At 46.4% G+C, this 27,054-nt stretch overlaps 1 protein-coding gene across 2 annotated transcripts in view; it reads right to left on the reverse strand.

The window, feature by feature from the left end:
* Positions 1-27,054, reverse strand: part of LOC119455463 (cubilin) — a 233,580-nt gene that overhangs the window by 125,233 nt on the left and 81,293 nt on the right. For both annotated transcript variants that reach the window (XM_037716873.2, XM_037716872.2), the window contains exons 20-29: positions 26,751-26,907; positions 23,114-23,295; positions 20,652-20,820; positions 18,754-19,021; positions 16,892-17,022; positions 15,882-16,068; positions 14,066-14,226; positions 11,092-11,273; positions 7,245-7,404; positions 4,766-4,950 (exon numbers count right to left, since the gene is read on the reverse strand). In XM_037716873.2, coding sequence (XP_037572801.1) covers positions 4,766-4,950; positions 7,245-7,404; positions 11,092-11,273; positions 14,066-14,226; positions 15,882-16,068; positions 16,892-17,022; positions 18,754-19,021; positions 20,652-20,820; positions 23,114-23,295; positions 26,751-26,907 — 1,782 coding nt within the window. The remainder of the gene's footprint in view (positions 1-4,765; positions 4,951-7,244; positions 7,405-11,091; positions 11,274-14,065; positions 14,227-15,881; positions 16,069-16,891; positions 17,023-18,753; positions 19,022-20,651; positions 20,821-23,113; positions 23,296-26,750; positions 26,908-27,054) is intronic.

The raw sequence follows: 27,054 nt of genomic DNA on the forward strand, positions 1-27,054 counted from the left end.
CATACCCCCATATCTTTAGTTGGCCCGCCCGCATATTTAGCTTGCCCCAACCCCAAATGTTACTTCATCCACCCCTAAATTGCAGTTGGCCCACCCCAACCTCAAATTTCAAGTTAGCCTACCTGCAAATCTCTAGTCGGCCCACGCCAAATTTCAGTTGCCCCCCCCCCCAAAAAAAAAAAATTCAGTTGAGCCACCCCCAAATTTCAGTTGACCCACCTCGAAACCTCCAGATTTCAAGTTGGCCCACGTCTACTTTAAGCTTTCCATGCATTTTATATGGCGCCCGATGTATCACTATGGGTATTCGCTCTTATCCAAAGTTTTCTTGTTTAAATTGTACCTTGTCGCTTACCAATCATGTACATTTACACTATTACAACAATTAAATGTCGTAACTTCGCAAATTACGCCCTTTTGCACAGATACAAGACATTACACTTTTGGCGTGAATTTTCGCGCGACGGAACTGGGGCATTCGCCAGAGGATTACCCATTGAAGGTTTCTGCAAACAAGGGCGCGATCGTAGATCTTTGTTCCAAACGCGTTCTGTTCAGCTGCTGCAATGTCGTAAAGTGTCAGTATGCAAAATTTGTGAGAACGGGAGGAAGAGAGCAGCCAGTCGGCAAGCGGTGAACTCCCCGGAAGTTTACATGCCTCGTTTGTGGTCTGCTTGCAGACGATATACTACAACACGAAATGTTTCTCACCTTCCAATGTATAAAATCTTTATATAAAAAATGTATTTTTTTCTTCTCAAGCTTAAACACGTTCCCAAACAGTAATAAGTATGACTATTACAATCTATAACTATTACCGTAAAAACCGGAATATAGGTCGAACTTTTTTGCAAAATACCATTGCGAAAAGTCGACCTTCGTCGTATATACCGGACATTGGCGGAAAAACTACGGAAGTCTTGCAACAATGGGCAGATGAAGTAAACAGCCGCCTTCGCCATCACATTCAGGCTGCTTTTTCACATTTTGTTTCAAAATGAGCGGAAGCCGACGGCAATTCACCGTCGCTTTGAAGAAAGAGGCGATTGAGTACGCGGAAGCCCACGGCAACCCGCCAGGTTGCCGTGGGCTTCGTATCGTGTGACCATCGACCCGCGTGTTTGTCAGCACCTTATCATCACGGTACGGAGCAGCATTTAAATAAATACTGTCACCATTGTGCAACCGGCTGAGTCGCATTTGTTTAAAGGTAAGGGTGACTTTCGGTACTTTTGCCATTAAAAAATATTTTTTTTTCATTTTTAGAATTGGTTAGTTGGGGGGTCGACCTATATTCCGGTTCGACCTATAGTCCGGTTTTTACGGTAATATCTCTGCGTGGTCGCTAGGTGGTCTCACGCACAGGAGGAAAAAAAAACGAAAAAAAAAAACCTACGGGAACAGTGGCGCGTTTTTCAAGACGCAACAGCAACAGTCCACTGGCTCGCTGGCACCCGATGATTGGGTCGAGTTCGCCGCACAACCAACGCACTGTTCGTTTCGAGAAACGAAAGTGACGCCGGGATTCGCTTCATTCCATCTTTTCAAACGCACTTCGCACCTTCAACCGCTCTGGTTTCTCTTCGAGCAATGCCAATGCAACAACCGAAGCTCCCATGCAAGCGTAATTTTCCAAAACTAAAGTATGGATTGGATCCGAACGTGCCATTCCTTAGCTGCTGCCGCCGTTTGGATCCAATCCAGTCCACCAGACTTGCCATGCGAGCCGATCTCGTAGCGAGCGGATGACCGCTCGAACTTCCCATCTCTCGTCGCGTTCTGCTGACGCAGACGACGCATTTGTAATCAGCAGATGACGCGCTCGTAATAAAAAATGATTGACAGGAGCGTGTCGTCATTTTGACGTCAACAAAAAACCACTAACTCACCGGAAGTTTGTCATCCAGGGAGTTCACCGCTTACCGATTGGCTGCTCTCTCTCCCTCCCGTTGTCACAAATTTTTGCATAGTGTCACTTTGTGACGTGCAGCAACTGAACAGACCGCGAAACGAACAAATATCTCTGATCGCGCCCCAGATACACATTTAAGACTGCTTACGTGTGGGAATGCGAAAGCATTATAGTCCCTCTCGTCAAACGTTTCAATGCGAAAGCATTGCATCTCACATGAAGCAGAAAAGACGGCGTTGTCCTCAACGAGTGCTACCAAAAATCACCAGCGTTGATTAAGGTGGATTAAGGTTGGTACAAATCAGAACAAGGTGGATTAAGGTGTATTAAGGCTGGTACAAATTAGAGCAGCGTGGATTAAAGTGGTTAAAATGGATTAAGGTGGATGAAGACTGGTAAAAAAGTTGTCGCAGTTTCACCTGAAAGGTGAAGCATCAATTGCGATAGCAAATTTGTAGAGAGATATACGGAGTAATGATATTAGCTTTATCAGCTGTATAAACTTGGACATGCAGCAGCACCGGCAACGCGCCGAACTGTTGTCGACGCCGTCGGCATTTTGCCCGCGTTCGCTCAAAATGCGTGCGGCGTTGGTGACTGTTGCCGGAGCCTCTGATATAAATAGGCACTCGGTGCCGCAGCTAAACGTCGCCTCCCTTCCCTCCCCCTTCCCCCCCTCCCCCACGGCCTCTCGCGCATCGGAAGAAGGCGCGTTTGCTCTACATATATGGTGATTGTAAAGGAGGAAAGAGACGCCTACTTCTGCAGCCCTTAAGGAAGCACGGCGCAGAACGCGCGTTTGTTCTCCGCCGTGCGTTCACTCCCCGTGAAAGAGCGCGTCCCTCGCGCCCTTTCACTCGCACCTACAGCGTTCGGCGGCGCGCGGCCACGATTTCATCTCCATTGACGTCATACGGAACCTCACGGCGACGGCGACGGCGACGGCGACGGCGACGCCGACGGCGACGGCGACGCCGACGGCAGAAATCTGCTTTTGAGTGTCCATATAATTGCTATCGCAATAAAAATACAGCAAGGTGGATTAAGGTGGAGCAAATTGGTTTAAGTTGGATTAAGGTTGGTACAAATTACAGCAAGGTGGGTTAGGGTAGAGTTGTGAATGACATGTGACAATGTATGACGTCACGTATCATGGTCGTAACCAATGAATTAGATAAGTCATAACGCATTCAAATGACGTAAGGATACTTAAGTGACTGCCAACTGTTTTCCGCGCGTTCCTTCTCCGCGCAAGTTCTCGGCTGCGTTCTAACTGTGCTTCGGTAAGGCCAAATCAAAACGTGCCAAGCGTCTCAACGCTTGGCACGTTTGCCAAGTCTTGAGACGCTTGAGATCTTGAGACGCTTGGCTTGAAACGCTTGAAGCGCTTGAGACGCTTGGCAACGTGCCAAGGGTCTAAGCATCAACGAAACACGAAGTGTTTCGTTGATGCTTGAGTTAGACGCTGATGCTTGAGTTAGACGTTGATGCTTGAGCTTGAGAAGTTAGACGCCAATGAAGTGCCCTAATGACGATTTAAACTGCGTGCGTCACAAGGGTACTTGCCAACTTGGCGTATGTAGATCACGGTGAGGCGCACAGACGCGAACATGGACACATATCACTCAATGACCGCGCACACTCGCCCTCAGAACACTGGCGTGATGAAGAGCGACTGCAGCGGCGAGCGAATGCCTCTTTGTGCTACCTCTTGCTTCAACGTGAACTAAGCGTGCGATCACACTGGGCACTCGAAGCCATCACGTATCTCGGTTCGGCTAGCCTTTTAACCCATCGCAGATTACCTACAAGATAGGACGCGCGCGGCCGCGCTCCGCCGTGTCTTGCGCAGCCGGGGCCGCAGTATAAGCGGCGACGCGGGCCACCCTCCCCTACTCCTAGCACACGCACATCTCCCCGCTCCACCCTTTGTGCTCTCTCTCGGCGCGCAGCCTCTCCGCTTTCCTCCCTTGCGCACGCTAGAAGACACCACTGTACCAAGCCACCATTCTTCTCGGCTCACTCTCGCATGCTTTCCCTCGCACTTACAGTACACGTCGCGTGGTCGCGATCTTATCGTACTTGGACTTTATACGAAACATCACGGCGATGACAATGGCCGAAATTCTCCTGGAGTACCTATATAATTGCTATCGCCATAAAACAAGTGATCAGCGCAAGTTTGGGCTTTTAGGGGCCGTTGGCTAGGTATTAATGCAGACCCACTTTTATTACGGCAGCAATTACATCGACACTCCAGGTGAATTTCCGCCGTCGTCATCACTGCCCCCATCCACGTACATCACTGTGAGGTTCTCATAAAGTCCAAGTGTGAGGACATCCCATTGCTCCCGCATTCCGTATGCTGTTGGTGCAAGGGTAGGCATGCGAGGGTTAGCCTAGAAATGTGGTGACTTGATGCGCGCCCAGTGCAGGAGGTCACATGATAAAGCGCGTGTGAGGCATAAGAGGGTGGAGGTGAGCGGCGCGTCTCCTTCTCAAGCTCTGTCTAGCGCCCCGTACGCCCTATGCTTGAGGTAATCTCTGGCGGGTTAAAATGTATGGTTAGCCGAGATGGCTGGTAGCTGCATGTGCGCTATCTTGGTTGCCTAGTACTGGATGTCTCGTAATATCAAGCTTCGGAGACGCGTTGGAGTATGTGCAGCCATTTTGTAGGCATTTTTTGTAGGCATTTCATTTGGCAGGCGTCGGCTGACGAAAGATGAGGGTAAATTGAGATACTTGTGAAAGGCCTGAGTCTTGTAGTGAACATGAATAGGTTAATGACGACGGTTGGTTATGATGATGACCACCCTTAGGCACGCGTTGCGAAAGCATTAGGCATGAGATCACCTCCACATAGTCGAAGGTGCAGTTGGCGTCATGCTCCAGCTCGAAGAAGGAGAACGCGATGGAGATGTTGTGCCCCGAGAAGGCTTCGATGGTCCACGTGCAGTTGGCATTGTGCGGCGAAGGCTCCGGGTAGTTGGGGCTTTCGATGACACCGTGCCGTTGGTTCTTGATGCGCACGTTGCACTCTGCGCAAGAAGGTGTTGTGCAGAATCAATCCATGGTACATGAAATTCTTGCTGGGCGAATTGGTTCATATTTACTATGGGGGAAAAGACGCGAAACCAGAAAAAGAAACGAGAGGACAGGAATAGTGGTCTTTCACCTGTCCAGTAGTTTCTTTTTATGGTTTCTCATCTTGTCCAGCGTAATGTACCCCGCTAACTTTCAATTCTTATAACCCCTATTGCTTTCTGTGTACCTTAAACAATCGTGTTAAAAAAGTAGATAGAGCACTTGATATTAAGCATGTCTTAAAGGTGACAACCGTAGGAAATACGCCTTATAATGGCCGGCTCCAGTGTTTCAGTCCCTTATAGGAAAGAACAAAAAGGAAGGGGGAAGTTCACGGTAGCAGGTAGAAAATTATTCTAAATTAGACCTCTCCGTTTATGGGTGAAGGGACACTAACATAAACACGTGCTAACACTTTCTGCTCCCTCTTACAAAAATCGCTGATTACGAGCAAGGATCCGTTATAAAATTGTCCTCGTAAAGAGTGTTATGTAAACTGTGAATTGCGAGCATAATTGCCATCCCATTCAAAGAAAAAAAATTAATTCGTTTGTCACACATGTGCGTAGGTATTTAGAGAGAAAGGAGAGAAAGGAGAAAGGCACAGTGGTTAACCAGAACGGAAAATTTCGTTTGCTACCTTACACTGGCAACCGGAAAATGGGGAGTTCAAAGAAAATGTTCCAGAGAAATAAACCAGGTGACATCCTGAATCACTTGGTAATATAATTTTGTGCGAAAGGCCTTCTACCTGGTCAAATTTTAATGTGGTCATCCCAGCTGATTTCAAGGTATTAAGAGCTCCGCAAGCAGAGCTGAAGACAAGGCGACAGCAAGGTGGACGGCATGAGTCGACGACATGAGCGCTGTGTCATCCGCCTCGCTGTTTCCACGCCGACTATAGGTTGCTGAACGCGAAACAGCAAAAGTTAGTCAGGTCAAAAGGCTGAAGATGGCCAAACATTGATTTTAGAGAATGAGGGTACTTCATTACGCTGAGTTCTGTACGCATGATTATTACTTGTATTACAAGGACAAACGTATTGTCTTATGCATGGCTGAAATTGAAAAATTTAAGAAATTTTTTTTAAGCGTTTCTTCCCGGACGAACCCAAGTGGCTGAACACCGCGCAAGTATAGGGAATGCTCCTGTGTAGGGTATTGTCAAGTTCAGTTCAACCTGGCGAGGCCTGCGTAATTGGGAAGAACAAATAGCGTAATACGAATAGCGTAAAAGCACATCACACATTCATATTTATTACTAACTTGGGCCTATTGCAAAGAAAGCTCAGGAGAGTATAGAAAAATTAATATTATGGGCTTCGTAATTGCCAAATTCATTAGGATTTAAAGAAATTTTTAAAAGAGATAGATGAGATGCGAAAGGCAGGGAGGTTAACCGGAAGATGGATATCCAGTTTGCTACCCTGCACTGGGTAAGGGGCAAGGGGAGACAGAAAGATAAAGAAAAATGCACACACATAGAAAGACAGACAGATAAAAAAGGATTTTTCAAAGCGCCGATTGTAAGTGAATATCTTAAATTAACGCAAGCAATTACCTGCTGCTTGTTAACGGAAAAGGAACTGCCAGTGTGGCAAACTTAGGCTACGCTGCGTTATGTGTGGGTCTACTTCGGGTGACTAGTCTGGTTTTAAGTCTTCTATATACATTTATTCAAGGTCTAGGTACACAGGCTGTTATGCCATATTTTAGCGCTGTTACGAAACTACTGATCCTACCTTCCAGGGAGCTTGCAACATAATATCACGGTGTTATGATACAACTCCGATATGAATACGTTAGCAGCTACACATCGCTGACCTAAGGCCTTTCTCAGACTATGAGTCCGTTTAAACTATGAATATACGTATTATAATGTCAGCCAGCAAACCTCGGCTTCAATTACAAAAAATTAAAAAAAATAAAAAATGGGCTCAGATGAACAGGTTCATTTTAAAGCTGCATCTATGGCGGCGTTCCTCTAAAATTGTTTGCAATGTTTTTATTATTTCTGGTTTTACTTCGGTTCCCTGCTGACCTGGTTCCCCGTTCAGTATTGAGTAAGATCAAATAATCCATTGCCTTTATTACTGCTCGCGCATTGAAATCGGAAAGCTTGAAACATTAAAACAATACGGGACACGTTGACGGAGGTTTGACGACCACGTCATTTTTTTTAAATCTGTGTGACCAGCACAGCTAGAAGCTGACGTTAAGCGTTGCATTAAGAGACGGCGCAACTTACGTGTCGCGTACACGACGTGGAATCCCCGACCGGCAGCCGAAGCGTCGGTGCGGAATCGCAGGAACATGTTGTTGCTGGTGGACAGGAGCTGTCCCGGCCTCTGCTGGTCGTTGCACAACTGGGCGAGGCGCTTGCCGCGATCCGAAACACCGTCGAAGATCTGCGCGCGGACATGGTGCGCTTAGAATTAAATTAAATTAAATTATGGGGTGTTACGTGCCAAAAACCACGATCTCATTATGAGGCACGCTGTAGTGGGGGACTCTGGAATAATTTAGACCACGTGGGGTTCTTTAACGTGCACCTAAATTCAAGTACACGGGTGTGTTTCGCATTTCGACCCCATCGAAATGCGGCCGCCGTGGCCGGGATTCGATCCCGCGACCTCGTGTTTAGTAGCCAAACACCATAGCCACTAAGCAACCACGGCGGGTCTGGTGCACTTAGAGTGCTTGTTGATCGTAACTCGTTATTTGATTCTGCATGCGACAGGAGAAGAGCTGACTTACAACCGTGTGGCTTATTGTTAAGATGACGTACGTATCTTAAAAGAACCAAGCATGGAAAACTAAAAGACTAGCTTGAAACGAAAGACGTCCTTCATCGTCTCCATCACAGACTCTTCACTGTTCAGATGAGCGCTTATGTGATCACGTGTTGTGACATCTTCCTTGTTGTTTCGCCCACTCGTCTGTGAAACACCGAAAGTCATTGATACTAAACGAAATGAAATAACATTACCTAGCTCGGAAAAGGAACTCGACACACCTGAAACAGTGATTATGGCATCCTGCTACTGAACACGATGTCGCGGTTTTAATTGCTGAATGCGATGACCAAATCCTAATTAGGGCAGAATGCAATTAAATACGCTCGTGCGCTTATACTTAGGTGGGCGCTAAACGACAGACAGTTGAAATTAACCAGCAGCCTCCTCCCCCGCTACAGCATATCGTACAGCCTGTGTGTTGCTCGGAGATGTATAACTCCATCAATTCGTCGGCATGACCCAGTATGCTTGCCCACTTTTGAAAAAAAAAGCAACATTTCTTTGTTAAATAGCGTCACGAACAACTTACTTGTTCCAAGGCACATACGTCTTTTCTCGTATACGCATAACCTGTATGCATAGCCCATATTGTGTTGTTTATACGCATGTATAACACACAATACACACAATTTTGGCAGTTTGAAATGGCAATGAGTAGCTTGCAAGGTATTACGGCTTCGAAAAAAGAAAATACTCAATGGTAACGGACAATCAGTTTATCCAAACTGAGAGTAGCGCGCATGCTTTCCCTCTCCATTCGCGCCCCTATTCGACAAAACGGGGTCACGTGCTTTGAAAGCTTCCTTGCTTACAGTGAAGCCAACTTCACGATTGCACTGCCGCCCTTCACGTTTCAGTTTCCTCTAGTTTGCAATATCCTTTATTCACAGCTAAATCATAAGATCTGCATCACGGTAAACAACATTATCCAATGTTGTCTTTGACGTCTTTGACAGACTGAGGTACAGGGAAAGCCGTTACTGCTCGAACCTTCTCCGGGTCGGGTTGTACTCCGGAAGCATCAACGAGATGGCCGAGCACTGTAATCTGTCGGCGCCCGAAGTGGCACTTCGATGAGTTTAACTGGAGCCCAGCCTGGCGGAAGACGTCAAGGATGGCTGCAACGCGCTCAAGGTGCGTCTCAAATGCAGATCTTATGATTTAGCTGTGAATAAAGGATATTGCAAACTAGAGGAAACTGAAACGTGAAGGGCGGCAGTGCAATCGTGAAGTTGGCTTCACTGTAAGCATGGAAGCTTTCAAAGCACGTGACCCCGCTTTGTCGAATAGGGGCGCGATTGGAGAGGGAAAGCATGCGCGCTACTCTGCAATTTGTGGGAAGCATATACAGGGACACTGTTTTGAACTCAACCACACCCACACGCGCTAACCCACAGGGACAAAGACGAGGCGGACAAGACGTGTGCAGACTGGCAACTGAATGTTTAATGGGTGAAAATGAGATATTTACAGAAGAACATGAATACATCTGATTGGCCATCCAACCATGGATAAGTTGACGTCACACAATAGTATCTAAAAACCCTATCTCGCAATCAGCTAGCGACACTGAAGGTTCGCTTACACACCCACGTGTAGTTTTTGTCTTAAATGCCTCAAACAGCTCCCTAGTACTACGGTCCCTATGACGGTACAAAATTCTAGTTTGTTTAAGAAGTGGGAGGCAAGTGTGATTGCTTTGTTTTTTACAGTCATTGCAATGCTTAGCTACGTGGGAATCTGAAGAGCTATTTTTTAGATGTTTTTACAGCCGAACTTATTACACATAGCCGAAGTACTCACACCTACGTATACACACCCACAAGAAAAGGGAAATTCATACACTACAGTGCAGGCGCAGGGGACAATGGTTGACCCTCGCTTATGCTCAATCTTGCAGACAAAATGGCTGTGGTTAAGTGCTCTGTCAGCTACATTCATTACACTAGCACACAAACGCGACATTTTCTGAGAGGCTGAGAATACTACGCTGACCCATACCGTGGCGCTACATTTTTAAAATTGCGTGCAACTTTGTGCTGGTACGGAATCACAGCATACGCTCTTCTTTCGCTGTTATTAGTGCGGGGTGTGGGCACACCACTGCTCTTAACTTTCTTTACTAATTTATCACAGGTTGCTCCAATTACAGTTTTTAGGTATCCAGCATTCGTCAGCCTAGTCACTTGGAAATTAACACTTTCCGTTACTACATGGGGACATGACTTCTGTAGTGCTGCATTTATGCAAGACAAGGCAATTCCACTCTTTACAATCTTTGAATGCCTCGAGGAAAAATTGAGCGAGGACTTATGGGACCTTCGTCGATAAAACCAACATGTATGGAACAACTCGAAACGCAGACGTATATCTAGAAATTGCAATTAATTCCCGTGGGGAAGTTCTATAGTAAAATTGAGGCCCAGCCCCGACCTACAAAAAGCTTGATTCACTTGACGAGACAGTTCTTCAAGCGTACTTCAGCCTGCAAAAATCAGGTAATCATCGACATAACGAAAGACACCGGAAGCCATACTACCGATTGTTTTATTAACAGTGCTATCCACTCTAGCTAAGAAGATGTTGCTCAGTTACGAGTCTGTGCACGTCTTGTCTGCTTCGTCCTTTATCCGTGTGGGTTAGCGAAGTTAAAAAAGCTTACCATGCTTTAAAGTCAGGCTAGCAGCGCAAGGCCATCAGGGGGGACAGAAGCGCTCTGCTCTCTTGTCCCCTCCGGTGGCCTTGCGCTGTTAACCTCACTTTAAAGCAAGAAAAAGAATGATTGACAAAAGAACCGGCTATGACAAGCAAGGAGGTTAACACTAAAGAAAGCCGGTCGGCTGCCCTGTATAGAGAGAGAGGGAGAGCAAAGAACAAGAAAGATGAAGAGGAAAGGAATCAAAACGCGACGAAATGAATTATCCACTCACCCATGGCGAAGCGGCTCACGACATTGATCATCTGTCACGCTATCTTTATGCGTCCGTTATTCCGTGTGTCCCAGAACATCGTAGGTCTTAGAATCGTATATTGCACCATGTTTTTGTATAGTTTGTTTCGTTCAACAGCTTAACTAGCATTAGCTGGGCCTCCCTATATATATACAGCATGATTGCACGTTACCGGGCAATTAGGTGATGCTCACATATATTCGAGAATGCCCTGCATTATTCGTGTCAGGCGTAAATTTTATTAGACAGGCTTGTCACGCTATACCGAATTGGTGACAACATTCATAAAGCTCTCCTAATTCGGCCGATGAAGACGGGTGGGCGTGGGGATAAAGAACTAACGTACCTCGAGTGCGTCGTACCGGCAGCTGATGTGCCTCTCGATGTCCATGTCGACGACGGCGAGGGATATCGTTGAACCCTCATTGACTCGGATGTTCCAGCGGCACTCGGCGAGGTGACCGTACGGCTGCGGGTAGTTGGGCGACACGATACTGCCAGAGGTACCACCCGTGGTACCGCCGCACCCTGCACAGTGGCATTACCGAGGAGTGTTCGACTGGTTGCACGCTGCATCGTCCAAGAACTTAAAAAAAATGCACAGTGACACGGGAAGTCTTAATGCTGAGACATGGCGCAATCATAGCTTGCCGAAGAAGGGTAAATGACCTAAGAACTTCCCCCGTAAAGAGAGGTCTTCAACATGTGTCATTAATAAACAGCAAGAGAGTGGATGACCTTATGTCATCATCATCATCAGCCTATTTCTATGCCCAATTCAGGACGAAGGCTTCTCCCACCAATCAACGGTCACCCCTCCCCTGTCTGGTGCTAGTCGATTCCAACTTGCGCCTGAAAATTTCCAAATGTCCTCACTCCCTTAATTTTCTGCCGCCCTCGACTGCGCTTCCCTTCCCTTGGCGGCCATTCTCGGGCGCAAATCTGATGCGGAATGTGGGACTCATTTTGGACGTCCAGGAAAGGTTCGGCACCATCTCCAATAAACATCTTGCTGTTAGAGTGAGTTCGAAAATACAATCTGTCTAGGACTATAATTCCGCATTCTCGGGACTGCGACAAGTGATGGAGGTTCTGACAGGCAAACATTCTGGATTTACAAAAGGCATTGAATCATTCAGCGTTCTGAAGCAAGAGTAATGCGGCGCTAACATCGGTGCATGTTGAGCGTTCATTTTCCGCATACAAGCAAATGAAAAAAAATAAAGAAATGCACACCATGACCTTCTGAAATTCTGAGATGGCACCTTTTTGTCATTGCTTTCGAAACTTTTTGGGGGTCTCTAATAATACTAGATATCAGATAAACCTTGTAACATACGCAACTTGCCTCATTCCGTTTTATAGAGTACATAAAATTAATTTCACAAAACAGGGATTTAGCAGGGTATGTTGCTTAGAAAATAATAATTTATGCTCAGATGCGCAGTGGAAGTTATTATTTAATCCAATACGTGCCTAAAAAACCGTATTTGGCGCGGAGATATTTCTTAAGCTGCAGCTTTAATGCCTGTTATAGGCTCTTAAAGCATAATTTATTTGGTACCTGAACATCCGGCCTTTAATTATAAATGCAGGTAAATTTTTAACCATTCTTTTATCGGGTTTTGGAATCACTGTCATTGATTGGCGGTTATTGATTCCGGCAGTTTAAAAGGAACCTGTCTCGTTCTGCACCAGCGCTATAGCAATGGGCACGTGAGTGTTTCTGCAGTCAGTGGTACTTATTGGTGTAGTTTTGCACTCCTGCCTCCTGCCATTTAACTCGGGCCCTTAATAATTGTTTCTTTAGCACCGTCGCATAAGGAAACCAGCTAGGCTGTAGCTTAGATCAATCAATTGTCGCTGCATGGTCACGTTAAACACGATGACCTTAAACTAGCTGGAAATATTCCCTTGTGACGCGGTAGTTCCGGTCATCATGGCCTACACATCTCGTATTCCCTCATAATTTTAACGTGGTGCATGGAAGTACGCAATAATGTAGCCTACTTTGCAGTCTGTGAGCAGAAGACACTGACTAGTGCTACGACGAGGAGTTGCGGGATGAAGTTAAGCCAGAAAGATAAGAAGGATATTTAGAGAGAGAGCGAGAGCAAGACAGACAGAGCACATGATCATGAGGCAATCCCAGCGCAGAATACCAGGTAAAATACAGCTGAAGCCGCTTGCGCAGGTTTGTTGTCCCTAAGGGTTGCAACAATGCCTTCATGGCGCTCTGATGCGATTGCATCAGAGGTCGGTATTCCAAAATGATTTATGCTGACGATGATCTGTCATCAGTGTTAGCTAACGGAGTCAGGGGCGATTGCCTTCTATACTGTATCGAGGGCAGTCACACAAAACGTATTCGAGGGTGACCTCGCGACCAAAGCCATCGCAAGCAGCGTCGTCAGCCATTCCAACGCGGAAAGCAAACTATTTTGTAACCTAACCATGGCTTACAAAGCTGGGTAGTCAAGCCTCGGCGGAGTACTGGTCACATGTATAGGCAAAGCTGTTAAACAGAGAATGCTAGAGGACATCAAGAAGTCAACCGCGTCGGCGCCGAGATAAGGCTGTCGTGTCGTTGCAATGTGACAATAAAATGATCGGAAGGTCCTTAACAGTCCGCCGGTATGATCGGAAGGTTTGAAAACAGTCCGCCGACGGCCGAGACGGCCGTCGCCGGACTGTTTGCAAACTTGACGCTGGCGCTATTTGACGATGGTGGCCGCTATCGCAGGCATAAAGAAGTAGGAGGGGCTTTAGACAAATGTGACTAAACGTTAACCGAATACTCATTTAATCATCCAGGATTTTTTACGAAGGGTGCGCCACCATGCCGGTGGCGCACCCTTAGCGCCACCCCGGCATGGCGCTGACGATATGTGCTAGCGTCCACGTCTAGCATGCTGCCGGCTGCCGCGCTATTCAAGGGACCGTTAGCGCACGTCGCTTGCGCCGCGAACTGCCGACGCCGTACAACATGTTTCAGGTGCACGCCTCTGTGGTATGGTGCACGCGAAGTGTGGTAATGAGAAAGGCAGATCATGAAACGGATTCAGCAGCACAATAGACGAAAAGGAAACTCGAGAGACATAAGCGATGCATTTCCGCACATGGGGTTCGAAAGAGAATGTTTCCTAATAGCGTCTTAGTATACTGGAGATCGAAAACTGGACAGAAGGCAGCGGACGTTGTGGTAGCGTGTTTGTGTTGAATTACACAGGAAGGAAGCTACCTTACTTGTCAAGTTGGGCACGCAGGTTATGTCACATTATATGTTTACGTGCAGCGCAAAGGTGGGCAGCTTTGTTTACCTGTCAGGGCGCTGTCGTAGTACACTTCAAATCCAGTGGAAGCCTGGTTGCTGCCACTAACGAAGTGCAGCCGGAGAGTGTTGGTGTCAGAGACAAAATTTGCAGGCGCGTTCCGCTGGCAGAAGCGGCCCGCCAGCGGTGACGTCGCTTGGCCGCCGTTTCTTGCGAGGGAAAGGGAAACGACAAAGAAAAGGAAAGCTGCTTATGAAGAACGAATCAAGATGTATATGTAAGGGCATAGGGCGACCTCCGCCAACACTAAAGCTAAAAAAAAAATCCAACAAAATGATTTGCTACACTGACAGCTGAATAACAATGAAGATGTTCCGTTTGTGTAATGCTTTATATTTGTGGCTGTCAGAAGCAGATACAAACAGAAATACAGCAACAGAAAATATAAACAGAGACAAAAGCGTCAAATTGGTGATCAACTATATAGTGAGAGGCGCCTCTGAAAATGTTTCTATAGTTAAGATGAAAAAGGAGGTTACGTTTGGCTTCATTACCAGTAAAAATTAATCCGAGGTCATCCACTATAAAGCGTGCTTTGTAATAAAATAGTGGTTTTGACACTCAATGCCCCACTTTGGCTCTTTCCTGTATTATTTTCATCAATTTAGAGTACTGTTCAGAGTCCCCTGCTGTTTAGGACTTGTTACGTTGATCACGACGTTCTTTGAAAGCGTTGAAAAACATATCGTGAAGAACTTAATTGAAAGTGCTGCAACGGTAATGCTCTCGAGCTCGAGCCACAGATTTGGTAAAAGGTTCCATGTCACGGAGAAGGTGCCAGCTCCGTGACATGAATGCTTTTACGAGATGAATGAAGTTCTTCGTGATTTCAAAGAACGCTTTCAAAGAACGTCGTGATCAAAGTAAGGAGTCCTAAATAGCAGGGGGTTCGGAATAGTAGTCTAAATTGATAAAGGTAACACAGGGCAGAGCCGAAGTCTAATTAAAATATTTCTGGTGCAGTACCTGTCAAAAACACTAGTTATGAAGCCCGCCATATAGTGGATGACTCCGGATTAATTTTGGCTTCTGGGTATCTTTAACGTGCACAAAACATAACTATACACGAGCGTTTTTGCATTTTGACCTCATCGAAATGCGGCCACCGCGCGGCAGGAATAGAAGCGTCTAGCTGAGCAGCGCGAGAACACTCACAATCTGGGAACGATTGGGCTGTGCTAAGAGCCTAAGGCAAGCTGTTGTTAATAAGTTTCCGGACAAATTTCCTACTCTTTTTTTGTTTAACGCGATAACGTTAAGGGCCGACGCCGATAACGAAGCCGGCGTCGGCTTCGGTGTCGGCGTGAGTGTTGGCGTGGTCGCGAGCGCAGTCGGCGTCGTTGTCGGAAATAATCATCCCGAAACACCCCGACCGTGCAGGCCCTCCGCGTGGCGCAAAGCATTACTGAACAAAATTGATTTTTTTCAAAGTAAAATCCGTCAGTAAAATCGTAAAGTACGACTTAACCATAACCTACAGACGTGATAGCGTCGGATTGTAATTTGAATATACGACAAAACATAATTCAGTTGCCGGGAAGCATGTTAAGCAGCCAGGGATCTTTGAATGCTATCGCGTTCCATTCTTAAAGGCGAAGCTTAAGCGTCCTCCAAATTTTTGATGCACTGCCAGAAACACTAAAGTGTGTGTGTGTGTGAGTGATGTGCCTGCTGGTAAATTGGTAAATGTCGCGATATCTGCGCTCATGCTTTATTTATTGGAAGTGCCCGGCCTCCACTTTGCCATCTCGAATTGTCTTTCTAGTAGGCCCCAGCGTGCCCAACCCTTCGTAGCCATACTCACAGGATCTCGAGGTAGCTTGGCCGACAGGCAGGCTCGCTGGCGATGTCGAAGTGCGTGAAGTTAAGCCTTATTTGGCGGCCATCGGGAACGTGCAATACCCACGAGCAATCTCGATCGCTTAGGTAAGCACGCGGGTAGAGCGGGGACCTGACAACGCCCTGGGACAGGTAGTAGTCGCCGCCGCAGGCTGCGAAGGAAGAGGCCAGACGCTAAGTAAGTTCCTACTGCCGCTACTTTGAAGAGTTACTAAGTCTTCGATGAAACATCAGGTCTCTGATTTCTGGAAACACGGTGAAGTTTGGAAAACGAATACACATTGTCGTGCGTGTGTGTGCCTTTTCTGAGCCCCATAACAACCGCTGGTTCCTTTGTAAATGTGAAGGCGTACAGTAAGCTTTACCAATACATATATTGTCGGATGCTGAATTTCAGCTAACGCCAGAAAAATTACTGAATTCGAACGGTTATCCGCACCCAGATAATTAAACGGTTTCACCTTTCTGGACAGTTTATATAACACAGTGGCGCCTATCTGGCCATCTTTTGTTGTCGCCACGTCATTTCTTAATGATCCCACGCATCAGTATAAAAATAATTTAGAACTTGCAATTTGTACTGGCAATTTCGAAATGACTCCAACTATAATCCAACATAACAGTGATAAGGGAATCATGTTCTTTTAGATAAGCATTGTTGAGCGTGTAAAATACGGAGTTTTCTGACCAGGTTATTGTATTCTTTTCTTTTTACCCGGGTTCTTTTTATGCATAATGTGCGCTAACTGAGCTGAAGTTCTGCTCACTTCTATCTTATGATATGCTGCTTGTTCTGTTTAAAGGGATAATAATTCCTGCGTCGATAACTTTGTAATACTGGTTGCATTTGGAGTGCGTCACACCCCACAATTTAAACGAAACATGTAGAAGATAGTGTTAACAAACGAGGCGAATTAGTTGGAGCGGGAATACCACTCGCTTCATAGATAATCGATGGTGAAGAAGAGCACGAACCCGTCCTCTCGTTGAGGAAGATGTAGTGAGCGAGGAAGCCCTCTCGAGTGACGCTGTCGTCGGTGCGGAAGATCACTTGAAGCTGCCGGCCTGATGACGTCAGTGTCGGCGGAGCCTTCAGGCCACAGTACCTGCACAGTTTGTGGGCTCTCATCACGTTTTTTCTCGGCAACAGCGCAACGTTTCTAAGCGGATTTGCAGAGTTAAAGTCAACTGTTGCGCGTGCATTCATCAAAATTGTACACACAGACTCCAAAGGAGTGACAGTCCTGTGCATGAACGCCCCCCCCCCCCCCCTCCCCCTGCCTCCCTCGGTTCTGTTCCGAAATAACCACAAATTGTGAAATAAAATGGCTATGTCTCTGCGCCTAGAAAGTGGAGAAGAGAGAGATAGATAAATCTCTTTATTGAAATGCAGATAATTCTGCCAGCGTATATGTAGGCGCGCTCATGCTACTCTGCACGGGGAAGAAGATTGGCGACAGAAATCCCTTAGGAGAAGGGTGGGAAAGGAAAAAAAAAAGAAGCAAGAAAGTATATGATCATGGTCGGTACAGGTGAGACATAGGGGTGATGGTGTTGATGTAAACAGGCTATAACTCGTCAATTAAATACGCGTTCCAGGCTTATTAAGTACATTTTAAAGCTTGACGTTGCTTTGCAGCAAACGGACTATAGGACCTTGTATTTTCCCTAGCTCTTGTGGTTGTTGGGAGGCAGAGCTAATTCTACTGACATCTCTGTGACCTAGACATTCCAACAAACTGAGTTCTGCAGTTTCTAACGCCGCACATTATCGCAATGCGGATTTGCAGTGAATCAACGGTGGTACAAGTAGCTAAAAACGAATGCGGCGTTCAGATAAGGTCGATTATAAATTTATTAAGGTGACGGGGAGGCTTATGTGCAAGTCTCGATTGTAAGATGGGGTCAGTTGAGTGGATAAAGTGATGTTGAAGCGACAGACTCCCCATGCGATTCCTTCCCCCGTGGTCATATTGTTTTCACATAGCAGAGGAAAGCATATGAAGCCAGTACTCGTTGTGATCTCCTCAGAAAAACGCGCACAAATGAGTATGAGAAAATGTAAAACGTAGCCAATTGAAGTTGCCATGAGTTCATTGCAAGTGCGATTTGATGTGGACGGTAAGCTGACAGTAGGTACAGCCATATGTAGTGGGAAATCAATGTATGTAAGCAAACGATTTGTTGAGTTCTCATCTGTATCATGAGCATCATAATTAAATTAAAATGTTCCATTATAACCTTCGTAAGCTTTATAATTAATAAAGTAGGCTTTGCGTAGTTGTTTAGCAATGGATTTGGCGAGTAACTCTATTTTTAATGTGTGTGTCTTTATTGAAGTTGTTGAAGACAAGTTATGTTTACCGGTATTAATATAAAGAAGTTGGCGATAATATTAGTCTTATAAAAGTAAAAGGGGATGCGTTACATGAAGTTAAAGAGAAATTGTCATTCACCGGCGTGTAGCCCGAAACTACAAAAGAAACTCGTGCGGGTTTCACAGAAAGAGCCCTTTTGTGAGTCTACCTCCCGTTCAGGGCTGTTGCAGAATTGATTTGCCCTATCATATGAAGTGTTGAGTGCATTCTTGCCGTATGCTGGGAACCTATTTGAACTCAGTATAAAATCAACTTATATTTCTCATTTGATAGTCGAGGGCTCCGGTACGCAAGCTGGGCAGGGTGTGTCGACCTCCCTCGCCCCTCCTCCCTCCCCTCCCTGTCCTTTAAAACCACCCCTCGTATATATAATCGACGCGGAACGCCTCAACTCTAAAGGCTGAAACGCTGCCAATAATTTAGCCACAGGACGACAGAGCTGTCCTCTTCTGCACATACCTTCCGATCATCTGGTCCGAGGTGTCGTGTACCTCGACGTAATCGTACGAGCAGTTTGACGAGTCCTCGAGCACAAAGTGCGTGAAAGTCAGGCGCACCGTGTGACCCGGCGGGGCGCGGAGGATCCAGCGGCACATCATGTTGTGCCGGTACGCCTCGGCGCTGCCCCCGCTTGTGCCGTCGTCTCCACCGTCGCTGTGGTCGCTTGCGGCGGCACGAGTTGCGGGGCTCGCCAGGCTGCCGGACTCGGTCAGCACGCCACCACAGCCTGCGGAGTCGATGAACGAGTAAGCGCGGCACATCGCCTAACGCACTGATGGCACTTTAGCCCACGGGCTAGGTAAGGTGTGTGATGTCTCGTTAGATATATTGATGTATTGAAAACTGCTTTGAAAGAATTGCGTCGCCTCTTCTAAAACCAATAGACACGAAGGCTTCATTATTCGTTAATGAATCTTTGTTAACGTGCGCTTTTACAGAGTAGTAAGCCTTTCCTGAAGGTGTTAAATTGCGTTTTTACATTGCGGTTTAAACAATTTGCTGTAATTTGATGTCTCTTCAATTTTGTCATTGTCTTGATACACGTTTATGCTTTGCATTTTATTCACGTGACATTCGTAATACTTTTCTGAGGTGATTATTTGCTGCAAGACTTTTAATTTCTGCGTGCAGCATTTGTTTACTGCTTTGCTGTGCGATGTTTGTTACGTGATACTATGATAATGTTCAAGACGACAATACGTAGACAGGAGTAGTGTGCTTCGGCACGACATCAAGCCCTGCCATTTGTCCTGTTTCTGGCCCTCCTCAATCTGTAAATAGCAGCCTTTTGCCTCTAAACAGCTTCCAAGGATGTCTTTGGAACTAAATCAAATTCATTTAAAAAAGGGGGTTCTGTTCACTGGTAAAGCTGCGCCAACCCCACTGCTACATGCATGCTGTTGCTTCTTTACTTTCAGCTGCAGCTTGTAGTCCATACGGTTGCATATTTGGCTTGAAATAGCTTGGCAATCGTGCTGTACTGGCATGTCTTAGTACAAACACGTGGGGTTCAGGATGGCACCATTCTCAATAACTAGTCGCTGTGAACATCTCCAAGTGAAAGCAATTGCTTTTTAATACTTAAGAAGAGAGTTTAGCTATAGGGGTCAACTCTGATTTCGATATTCGACTACCTGGGAAACACTTGCACGCTCAGAATTGACATCCGCTGCACGGACATGAACTAATTATACATTTCAGAGATGAAAGTAAGTTACACTGGCTGTTGGAATCAGGGGCCGAATTCACAGAGCTTTTCGTTTGTAAGTGCCTCTTGCCATTGGCCAGCCGCATTCGCTAATGATATGTCCAGCATTAATGTTGACTCGAATTTGCTTCAATGAACGACTATAGCGTGAGAGCCTTATGTGAATATGGCCCAGAATTTTAATTTTAGAGTTGAATGTTTTTTTAATTAGCAACAACGGGCGAAAAAAATAATCAAGTTAAAAGCTTACAAATGTGTAACTCCGCCCAGAAAATATAATTTATTATCTTGTGTTTTTTTATTGTACGCGTAACGTGGACATATACTACATTTCAGTCTGCAGTTTTCGTGAAATCCCTGTATTGATTGCTCAAGTATTGTGAACGTCCTGCTCAAAAATTATTCACATGACATACCAGTTTTGTCGATTGATAGATGCAGTTTACTGATTTGTGGTATCAGTTATTACTGCTACATTGTAGAGTTGTAGACTGTACGTAATGGCTCAGCTTTGGAAATTACCCATATCTGGCAACTTTTCAACTTTTTTTTTTCAGCTGATGCCCTAAGCAGAAAATCTCTTCCGAACAAGAGGTAGGGAGGGAGACTTGTGTTAGCCAAGTCCGCAACGTAGGTCGCAATGACTTACCGATATCAACAGCAGTGTAGTTTGCCATGAAGCCGTGGTGTTCGTTGGAGTGGTCAGTGTGGAACACCAACCGCAGCTGGTTATATGTTGAGGTAATCACCGGGGGCGCGGAGGGGCCGCAATAGCGACCAATGCGAGTGGTTGAGCCGTTGCGGGCGAGTTCTGTTATCTGCAACATAAGTGCTAGCTGAAGCGCTTCGTTCACCTTTATCGAAGGAAAATAGTTTCAGCACACATCCACCGAGCCTCTCGGTGACTATAGAACTGATCTTCAAACGGTTTCATGCCAGCCTCCAACACTTCAGACTTAAAAGAAGGAAATACTTAAACATCACTCACGCGTGGCGAGGTGGTGTAGGGGAGTCAATTAAAGACTAACACACTCCCACATAACACGCTATATCACATGCTGTATCACACACAATATCCACACACTCGTCCCGACTCCAATGGACCGGCCCTGCTTTACCTCACCACACGGGCAGGACCCCAGCTAACGAACTGAATACCGCGCAACTCATAGTCGAACGCACGATAGTGGGAATGTTCGATGCCCAACGTCAATTACAGTTAGGGTCGCCAACTACCGAGTGGACGAAGTCGGGAGGAAAAAAGGGGAAAGGGGAGGGCTGTCGATAACCGGCCCTGTCACTGCCAGGAGCCGCCAGCGTTGTGGGTGCAGCAAGTGTGATCAATTTTTTTTCCTACCGTGTCATGTTTTAGAAAAAAAGGAAGGTGCAGTACAATTGCTTGATTAATACGGCTACCAATAAGGTTAGAGGTACTGTGAGTGGTTAGGGCCTACGAGAGAACTATAGTCGGCGAACCGCCGTCGAGAAAACAACCTAACCCCCGTATGCAGAAATTCAACCTAACTTGAAGCCCATGCTTGACTTTATCTAAATGACGCCTATCGCGAACGCGCCGAAGGCAACGCAATGAGCTTCTTGGGCACGTTCACGCCAGGCGTCATTTAAATCAAGTCAAGCATGGGCTTCAAGTAAAGTTGCATTTCTCAATACGGGGAGTAATAGTTACAATCTCCACCTACAAAAACGTAGTGCACCTGCCTCTGAAACAGAACCGAGCCAGCTGGAGCCTGCTCCCAACCTAATGAAATCGCTCCCGCTATTGTTAACTGCTAGAGTAACTGGACAATTAAAGCTCGTTGTTTAAAGCTAAAATATTGTTTTCGGCTGAGCCGTGATATCAGGATTAGCCATAAATTTTGCCCTAGACATTAATATTTCATCCCAAAGCCAGTAACCCAAAGGCAAATGTGTAAGAAAAAAAAAAACAACTGTTTTAAACCCGCAGTACCACTTGGCGTCATTGAAATAAGCGATCCTTATTGGTTGTACTTATTTGTGTGTAGACCTACTTGGTTGTGAGCTAACTCCTACTGGCTCGGGTCTCTTTAACAGTTGAGATCTTTAAGGTCTTTTTAAGTAAGTGTTAAGAGCAGGTACACTGCGCTTTTGTGGTTGGACAGGTTCTCACCGACCATAGAACCACGACAAGCACAACATCGCCTTTAGGTTTATGACAATGAAAAGATTACACAAAAAACAAGAATGTGCAAACGACCTGCCAGGCAATATAAAAAAATGTGGTGTATTTATTTTTATGTAGTAAAACAGAAAAAAAAAGGTGCGGACATTTGCCCTTCTCGGCCAGGCGAAGTCAGGAAACGGGACATTTTCTCAAACGTCGGAATTGTTCCATTGAATTCGGGACGGTTGGCAGCCCTATACTCCTAGGACGAGCTTGATCTGGACAGGAGAACGCGCCCGGCGGCCGCGGCTCATGGAATCCCTGATTGAACCGCGGTTCCCACCCTGGCTGTCCTCCCCCAGGCCCGGGAAACACCCCCGACACCTCGGAGCGTCGTCGCTGGGTCACTTCCAGGAACCGAACGAAGGGAGTGGTTCCTTTCTCATCCGTGGGGGCCAGTGAAACAGAAAGAAATAAAAGAAAGGAAATTCGCTTCCTTTTTGAAAGGAAAGTCCGGCAGTGCGTTCACGATGCGCACAGTTCAACCCCCGTAATTTAGAACGTCACTCCACGCAGCCTTCTACCTCAACTCGAGGAAGTGGATGGCAACGCCATCCCTCGACAGAAGTGGTCACTGCTCTTGATTGACGCTCCGTGGCAATTCTTAAGAAGGGAGCTTCTAGTTCAGTCAACGGGCGGCGCTGTGCTAAACTCGATTGAGTGGAGGACGATCTTCGAATCGACGATCGTATTCAAAATACGTGGGTGAGACAGCTGCAATAAATGCCTTTTATCTATGGGGACGTTATTGCGGCCGCATGTGCGTCATTTTTGCCGCGGCACTTTGTAAACAGAAAGGCATCGACGCTTGTTAAACGCGCATCGCGCTAATAAAGCGAGCGCATTTCTCAACGCTTTCACCTCGTGTTAAGCAGTAAAATAATCTCTGCTGTAGCGTCTGCACCAACCTCGAGGTAGTCGTAGTTGCAGTTCTCATCATTTTCGACGTCGAAGGTCTGGACCGCCAGCTTGATGACGTTGCCCGGCGGCACTTGAATGGTGTAGTTGCAGTGCCGGTTGCGCGGATACACCGACGGGTAACGCGGAGATGTGAGCTCGCCCTGCAGGCCCGTCCACCGACCACCGCACACTGCAAGAGACGTTCGACAAGACAGGAAAGCATGTCACTCTTGCAAGAGAAGGCCGCCCGCTCCGTAAAAGGCCTCATGAACTACATTGAGCGGGAAAGTGAGCGCGCCGTTTCTTTTCGTATTCGATACACTCTACACGGGCGTTCTTTCTTCATCTACGCGTACAGTCTCACTCGCGCTTGTATCGAGTAGTCAGTCAGCTGACTTTGCCGCCATCTTCTTCTTCTTCCTAAAAAAAAGACAAAAAAAGGGTACGAAAAAAAAAAACACCGCATACCCACGGGGTGAATGATGATGTCTGGGCGAAGCTCTGGAGGGAATCATCGGTAAACCGTGAATCTTCCGTGTAATTCGCCCAGTCTCGCCGCACTAAATCGAAAGATTGACTTCCACCAATGACACGCGCCATATGTGACGTCATTCCTATTTTATAACCGCGCCCTTCATTATAATTGCACCATCTCCCGCTTAAGGGGACGCTAGCACAAACGCGTTAGAAACGTGCAGTACTCTCTAGTAAGGGGGAGAGGCCACAGCGTCTTACGCAGCCGTTTACACATGCCGGAACGTGCACCGCGTTGTGGTCTAGTTTAGTACGTCTTCCTTCCCGCCTGACTTCACAGCACACAGTGCGTATAATCGTGGTTAAATATGACGAAAACACAGATAGGAAAGAAAGACGTGCACACGGACATGACAGCACCAGGTCTTGGTGCGTATATGTGGGTTTCTGTTCTTGTACTTTGTGTTCTAGTGCTTCGAGCATGTCACACCAGCTTGTACAAACTTGAAGTTCCCCGTCAAAGTAGGCCGACCTCCTCGATATAGTATCGGATATCATCATCAGCCTATATTTATGTCCACTGCAGGACGAAGGCCTCTCCCTGCGATCTCCAATTGCCCCTGTCTTGCGCTAGCGTATTCCAACTTGCGCCTGCGAATTTCTTAACCTCATCATTCCACCTGACTTTCTGCCGTCCTCGACTGCGCTTCAATTCTCTTGATATCCATTCTATAACCCTAATGGTCCACCGGTTATCCATCCACCGGTATCGGATATATTGGGTGGCTAAGCTGCACTTTCGCTTTCATGCTTGGAAGGAGGTTGCGGGCTTGGCGCAGAACTTTTTTTATGACAAAGGCCATTCAACGGATCATTCAGCGGATCTTGGATGACGGCGTTTGCGATGATGTGGCAAAAAGTTCACCTATGATATCCAGCCTGGGATCGAACTGACCACCTTGTGCTTTCAAGCTGAGTATTGTAACCAGCGTGCCGCGGTGGCTTTGTGCGAGTGAACAAATAACGCTTTTTAACTCTACGCTGGTAAACGCCGGTCGATTTTCGCCTGGCTTATCATCTCCATCGTACCACATTGGCGATGGAGCACACCCTGTGGACGTTGCACGTTTATCGAGATAGGTGTAAAATGATTTGATTTCATAATTCTTCTATATGAGGGGCGCATCGAAGAATCGGATGGTACTGAGTTATGGCACATTTTGAAACATTTTGTTTGAACTTCACTGACTGTATCGACTTGAACCATTTACGCTACAATACTGCCCACGTGGTTATATTGGCGAATTATCTGTGACATGCTTTAGCCCAATGCTGAGACTATTTTGAGAGTCCACGAGCCGTTCAGGCTTTCAGACTTTTTTATTAGTGCTCTTTTTTCTTTGCAGAAGAATTAACCTTAATTGTCGGCGCATGCTGCTACTGTTCTTGCGATCAATGACAACCTAAGCAGTTAGCGATTAAGTTATGGACACGGCCCCTTTGTAGGGGTGTCTTTTTCACGTTTTTATGAATGAGAATGATCACGATTGCAGCTTAATATTTGTAAGTGTCGCAGCTACTGGAAAACACTTTCACTAGATACTACCCCCATTCCTTGAAAATGTGCAAGAGACATGCCCTTCACGAAAGCGATTCATTGTTGTTTTTGCAAGTCACACTTTCGCGAAAGTGCTATTCGACGTCTCCATGCACATACGTTGCCGTCACAGTGTTACCATATTTTTCAATCATGGTGATAAACTGAGGCACAGAAGTCGCTAATTAATCGCAATACCTTGCTCCAATGGTAGCTACGAAATTGTCGAGTCATTTTGATAGCATGTAGGCATTTTTAAAACACTTTAATATAGGCTAACGTGGTGTAAGTAACGCATCTACCAGAACGTTTCATCTTCGTATAGTGTCCAGATAGGTGACGAATAAACATGGAATTTATTAGCAGGGTGTAGAGTACTTCATTTAATTCAGTAATGTATGTAGAAAACTATCATCATCATCATCATCAGCCAAATTTATGTCCACTGCAGGAAGAAGGCCTCTCCCTGTGATCTACAATTACACCTGTCTTGCGCCAGCGTATTCGAACTTGCGCCTGCAAATTTCCTAACGTCAACATCCAATCTGGTTTTCTGCCGACCTAGACTGCGTTTTCCTTCTCTTAGTATCCATTCTGTAACCCTAATGCATGTAGAAAACTATGCATGGTGGCAAATGAAATACTGCGTGTACCTTTACATAAAAAAAAAGAGCACGCTGACAAATATCGCGGGTTACCTGATTCTCCCATCAGAAAGACGCATTTGGTCCACGTTATGCCTGCAAACTATCTTACTTCAGGCGCTTTTGTTTTGAGAAATAGATTACGTGTCATGATAATGTTCATGTTAACCTACCGATGATAATTACGCTGATCTTTATACAATTGCAATACTACGTTGCCGTCCCTTCATATACGTCAATGCTGTGGGCCGTATAAAATTGTTCGATAGCAGTGAGAAATAGCGGTGGTGCACTGATTCGTGTGGCCGAGCCCATCCCGCTCAGAAGTGTGCTCCTTTTCACATTTTCACCTTTTAGTTTGTTCGCGGCAAGAGAGAGTTTTATCGTGTCCGGTATTCGGGTAAACGCAGGCGGACTGGGCGTTTTGCCGGAGGGGTGGAGGCGCAAACGCGAGCGGCCTGCATAGTGCAGCCACCTGGTGGCGCAGAGCTCAGTCAGACAAACACAGAGCTAATGTTGTAGTAGCCAAGTGTATTCTACTTCGCTGCTGGTGTAAATTTTCGGCAGCGACGTAATCGTGTTGCTGCCGAATATTTACGCCAGCAGCAAAGTGAGGTGCACTTGGTTACTGCAATCTGTGTTGGTCTGACTGAGCTCTACGCTACCAGGTGGCTGCACCATGCAGGGCGCTCGCGTTTACGCCTCCACCCCTCCGGTAAAAAGCCCAGTCCGCCTGCGTTTACCCTAATACCGGACGCGATTAAGCTCTCTACTGTCGCGAACAAAGTAAAAGGTTGCTAAATCTAGAGAGGAAATCGCTGAAATGGCAACACTGGTTGCCGATTCCGCACGCCGCATGGTAATTGCATGAGCTTAATTTGCCAGTAGTACGAATAGACTGCTAGACTGTCCCCTGGGCTGCCACCTCACCTGTCTCGTAGAGGGCGCTGAAACCCTGGAGCCGCGTGTTCTCATCCGTCTTGAAGCGGACGAAGAGCGCGCTTCCCGTGGACTGCACGGGAGGAGGCGTGCTGTCCCCACAAGCACGACGCAGGAGCGGCGACCGGTCGTCGCTTCCGTCGAAGATCTGGATAGACCACATGTGTTAAACAAAGACTAAGGGTTTAGAGGTCTATACAGGGTTAAGCCTCTGGGAGGCAATGCAGATCAGTCTCATCAATAGCAGGGCCTCAATGGTATAGAAATTACAGCGACATTTAGCAACTGAGCGTGG

The sequence above is a fragment of the Dermacentor silvarum genome, chromosome 6 (genome assembly GCF_013339745.2).
Source record: "Dermacentor silvarum isolate Dsil-2018 chromosome 6, BIME_Dsil_1.4, whole genome shotgun sequence".
Lineage (NCBI taxonomy): Eukaryota > Metazoa > Arthropoda > Arachnida > Ixodida > Ixodidae > Dermacentor > Dermacentor silvarum.